This window comes from Sinocyclocheilus rhinocerous, unplaced genomic scaffold (assembly GCF_001515625.1).
Source record: "Sinocyclocheilus rhinocerous isolate Xijiao unplaced genomic scaffold, SAMN03320098_v1.1 scaffold561, whole genome shotgun sequence".
NCBI classification, from domain to species: Eukaryota; Metazoa; Chordata; class Actinopteri; order Cypriniformes; family Cyprinidae; genus Sinocyclocheilus; species Sinocyclocheilus rhinocerous.
Genome location: NW_015641041.1, coordinates 986488 through 991663, shown reverse-complemented (window position 1 = coordinate 991663; position 5176 = coordinate 986488). Strand labels below are relative to the sequence as shown.

Below are 5176 nucleotides of genomic sequence, written 5' to 3'. Positions count from 1 at the left end.
TTCTCTCACAATTCTGATTTTCCATCTCACAATTTGTTTTTGTTTGTTTTTTTCCGCCATGGAATTAAAAATAGGAAAGGTAATTGTGACTTTTGTTTTGATTTTTTTTTTCTTGCAATTGCAAGTTTATATCTCACAGTTCTGAATTTTTCCTCAGAATTGTGAGATAAAAAGTCACAATTCCCTGTTTTATTTTATTTCCCATGGCGGAAACAAGCTTTCATAGATTTGAGAGCTACAACACAGTGAATATCTTAAATTTCAGCTCAAGTGGATTACGTTTTTTTTTTTTTCCATTTAAGAGCTTAAAAACGGGTAATTTTATGTCTTAATTTTATGGAAATTATGAGCTCGGACACAACACATTGTGTTCCAAAAGTCATACAGGCTTGGAAAAACATGAGGGTGGAAATGATTTTTGGTGAACTTTCCCTTTAAGGATTATTTTCACATACAAAACCCATAGTGAGATGGTGAAACCGTTCAAATGGTACAGAAAGTACAGACGTCATCCATGTATGCTTTATATTTCACAGTGTGTAAGGGAGCTGTTACTATGAGGCTTTATAGCTAAACTAAAACACATGAACGGAAGCGATCACCCATCTAAACTTCATACGTCACTGACGGTCCTGCAGTGAGAACGCTAGGCTTTCCCTTTCTCCACACCGGCCATCTGAGTGTCCTCCTGAATGTCGACGGTCGTGCCCGGCAGACAGCAGCTCAGCTGATGTTCCTTCCAGTCCTGCAGAAAGACGGATTCCAAAAATAAAGAGGCTCTAACCACTTTAATATGATGGTGAATGCTGGGGTTGGACTTACCTTCCGCTGACAGAAGCCAGAGCAGTAATGGACTTTATGGCAGCCTGTACACTCACTGGACGCCTCTCGACCGCAGTTCACACATGTGTGCTGGAAACACAGAAGAGAACATACAACTATTAATACTATTAAGAGAACAGTTAATCTCTCTATCTACACTGTAAAAAATGATATTGAAAAAATAAGTTGAGCAATTTCAGCTTTTAAAAAAAATGTTTTGTGTGAAATTCAACTTGATTTTTTAAAATTTTAATCTTTTTCTCTGTCCTATGAATTTTCTGAACTTTATGTCTTCAATTTAAAAATAAAACAAATTCAACATTCAAACATAAAAAGGTCAACATTCAAAGTTTCAACGTTCACAGTAAAAAAATTGTCATGAGTTCTACTTCCTTGCATTCAAATAATGATTGCAAAAATTCCATTCAAATTGGAATTTAAAAAGCATTCTTGATTCAGTTCTGATTGTTCTGATTTTTGTCTTCTTTTGAACACGAAACAAAAACAGTCAAGCTCTAAAAATTACAAAAACAAAAAAAAGCTTTGCAGACTTCCTTCAAAAACATTATCAAAAAAAACTTAATTACTCCAAACTCTTGACTGGTAATGTCTAATTTTATTATATAATATTATTAATATTGTTGTGTAAATAATCAATAATAATATTAATAAAATAATAAAAGGTGCAGTAGGTGTTTTCTGAGAAACGCTGTTGAAAGTTGATCGGACTTAGCACCAAAACATACTTTTAGCCAATCACCAGTAAGGGGCGTGTCCACACATGATGGGGGAGTTGCCTTTGTTGAATAGCACGTTCATGAATTTGGGGGCGGGGCTATCAAGAGAGGGGTGTGATCCTTTTGGGTAGGGGCGTGTTTTGATGATTTTCAGAAATCGCTTACTGCACCTTTAATATTAACGAATAATATTTAGACCTTAAATGTTGTAAGAACTATTTATGTAAAAAATAATGTTGTCAAAAATATTATGAATATCAGTCAAAACATTATAAATATCAAAGCACATATCTCCATCCAAGTGATTCAAGAGCAGCCTCAATGTTATACAAAATATCCTTTTTGTTTTCAAGTAAAAAAAAAATAGCTTTAAACAATGAGTAAATAATGCCAGAATGTAAAATTTTCACTAGCATTTTAAACAAGCAAAGACTCCGGGATCTATTGGCGTTTTCCTGTGGAGCATCTGTGTGTTTTCAGCTGCAGATTCTGATAGTCCTGCTTCACTCTCTCTTGTCACATCTGAACCGAAGCACCTGCCAAACACAGCGGGTGATGGTGTGTGACGGTCAGTGTTTCTACACCGCCGGCCGGCCGTCCGGTCCCATCACGACACACACATCTGAGAACGCCAACTACATCAGCAGAGCGCCACATGAGCCTCATTATAAAACTCAAAGCTCTGCTCCATTAAAGCTTATGAGCCACGGTCAGTCCTGTGGTAAAGCATTCAATGTACTTGCATATCTGTTGCTAAGGCTACAGTTAAACTAATATTACTTGATTAGATTAACGAAAATAGTATATTAATGATAACAAAATAACACTGATATGATAACAGAGAGAGTGAGAGAGATTTACCTTAATGATAATTTCAGTGATTTTCCCCTCAGGTTCTTCACTGAGTGACAACTGACTCTGAAAGGACTGCGAGAGAAAAACATGAATAGATGATGCTTCTTATAGGGGTCATAAAATACACTTTTCCCTTCTAGTCCACTTATAATGTCTGTAAAGGTTTCTCAGACCCAAAACAGTCATAATTTAGCTTTTTGCATTCAGTTATGGCGGACGACTCCACATACTGGAACATCGACGACACCGATTGGTTAAAACTTAAGTGGCCTTGATGACATCAGCAGGAAGGAAAGTTGTTTCAAAGTTGTAATAATTATTTTATTGAACTAACATCTACTGATGAATCGTCCATAATAAGAACAGGAAAATGTATTTAGAAGGTTTATTTGGTGAATTTTTATTTAATATCCTTTGACTTAAAAGACTTTTTTTTCTGTTAAACATAACATTAGTGCATTAACTTACTGTCTGTAAAGGTTGCTTAGACCAAAAACAGTCATAATTTAGTACTTAGGATAATTTTTCACACTTTTGTGACACTTTTGCTACTGCAATGTGTACATCTAAACACCCAACCAATTTGCATATTTATTCATGTTTATGCCATCACAATCAGAAATTTTTCAGCCAGTTTTTGCAGGTTAGTTTTAATAAATGCTCTTTTTAGTGTAGGGAAGATTGGAGTTTGTTATACTATTTTATTTCATGAAATGACTTAATTAAAGTCCTCGTGCAGTCACTATTGTATCCTTTAAAACTCAACTTTGATTATCAAATTGACACATTTAATTTTTTTTCTGTGAAAATATTTTCTTAATGCCTTAAAATGGCTTAAATATAACTCTACACCCCCTACCTCATTTCAGTATATGCGGCTCTATGAATATGCAAATTAGTCCCCACCTCCACTCAATCACACCAGCTCAACTACTTCCTTCACTTTCCCTCGGTTAACTGAAGTAGTAAAGGCTACATAATGGATAGTGGCAAAATTTTATTCATCTTTAATTGTTTTGTCTTTAAGCATATTAAAAACACCAGATAAACAACATTAAAAACTTGATTTTCACCACAGGCCGTGCCGGGGGTAATGCATTACAAGTAACACAAGTTACGTAATCAGATTACTTTTCAAAGTAACTAGTAAAGTAACGTATTACTTTTTATTTTACAAGAAAACATCTGAGTTACTTTTTCAAATAAGTGACGCCAGTTACTTTGTTGTCCCATTCACTGACTGACAGCTCTTCTGTACTCTGAGAGAACTGAGAGAAATTGGGAGTAAGTGCAGAGGCGCTGTGTGAACATGATGCTTACTGTAGTTCTAGACTAAATGTGAACATGCATTTATCTTATATGCTTATCTTATCTAATCTCACTTGCACGAAAAACAGATTCAGTGTTCCTCAAGATGAATAAAAACAGTGGAATGCAAACCTGCAATAATCAAATATATTAAATAACACAAATATCCTTTATGTATTTAATCCCATTTTATTAACTAGTGTCTTTGCTGCTGACCTTCAGTGATCCAATTCAACCATATTAATAAGCAAAAATGACTTGAGATAAAAATGACATTTGTGAAGGTTATTTTATTGCTGAAGAGTGTTGAACTTACTTCTCCTGCTTCCTATGCTTCATGCAATCCAGAATGGCTGAGGCTTATTTCACTTTTGGTGTGGAAGGGCTTTTACATTTGCCAAAAATATAACTTTTTATATTAAAAACAAGCAAGCCCAGCCCAGATGAGAAAAAGTAACGCAAAAGTAACGTAACACATTACTTTCTAAGTAATGCAATTAGTTACTTTTTTAGGGAGTAGCGCAATACTGTAATGCATTACTTTTAAAAGTAATCTTCCCCAACACTGACCACAGGGGTCTTTAACACTGACCTGTTTTGTGGTTGTAATTGTTTGAATAAAGACTTCAGTGTTTGTATCACCTCTTTCCTGACGCTGCTGTTTTTCTCGGGGCTGATTTCGGCATGCGCTCCGCTCTGACTGGCTTGTTTGGCCTGTGCGATGAGGACTTTGAGTTGCTGGACGTTGTTGAGCAGCGTATTGGCCATCTCTTCCAGGTAAAGCCACGTGCGCTGCTCGGCCATCTCCAGCCCGTTCATGAGCGGCCCCGCCGGAAAGGGTTTAGACTGCACCACCGCCAGCGCAGGAAGGGTGGCCAACACTGAGGAGAAACACACGTTCGAGATGAAGTGATGAAAGTCCTCTGAGTGATTAAATGTTCCTCTGGGACGTGATTTTGTAGAGGTGAACCGGCGTTCTAACAGGTACGACTTTGACGAGTACATTTACAGTCCGTCCTCATCTGATCTCCCATTAACCCTGACCCACATTTCATTCGAAAAGCTTTTTGCTCTAAAAAAAGACCAAACGGGTTCGGAAATGTGAGCCGGATGGACAAGAAATGACACTCTCAGTCTCGGACTCCACCCAGACGAACACAATTTTATGTCGACTACACTTGAATCTCAATGCCGTCTAGGAGAAACAACTGATCTCATTTGTGTTTCTTTTTCTACAGCAGTGGTTCTCAACCCATGGCCCGTCACGAATTCAAATGCGGCCCACCATGCTGAACACAATTTAAAAAATAACTTTCAGTTTTACAATTCATTTTAGTTTTTACATTAAAGGCACAATATGTAATTTTCGCCGTTAGAGGGCGCGTATTCAAAATAAACAAATAGACAAAGGCGTAGTTTGATGAGTGTGGAATCATGGGAGTTGTGGTCTTCAT

The 5176-nt window shown here is 36.7% G+C and overlaps 1 protein-coding gene across 1 annotated transcript in view; it reads right to left on the bottom strand.

The window, feature by feature from the left end:
* Positions 1 to 214: 214 nt before the first annotated feature.
* Positions 215 to 5176, bottom strand: part of deaf1 (DEAF1 transcription factor) — a 21762-nt gene continuing 16800 nt past the window's right edge. Inside the window, exons 9-12 of the mRNA XM_016570802.1 lie at positions 4365 to 4603; positions 2421 to 2486; positions 823 to 912; positions 215 to 745 (exon numbers count right to left, since the gene is read on the bottom strand). Coding sequence (XP_016426288.1) covers positions 647 to 745; positions 823 to 912; positions 2421 to 2486; positions 4365 to 4603 — 494 coding nt within the window. The 3' untranslated portion in view covers positions 215 to 646. The remainder of the gene's footprint in view (positions 746 to 822; positions 913 to 2420; positions 2487 to 4364; positions 4604 to 5176) is intronic.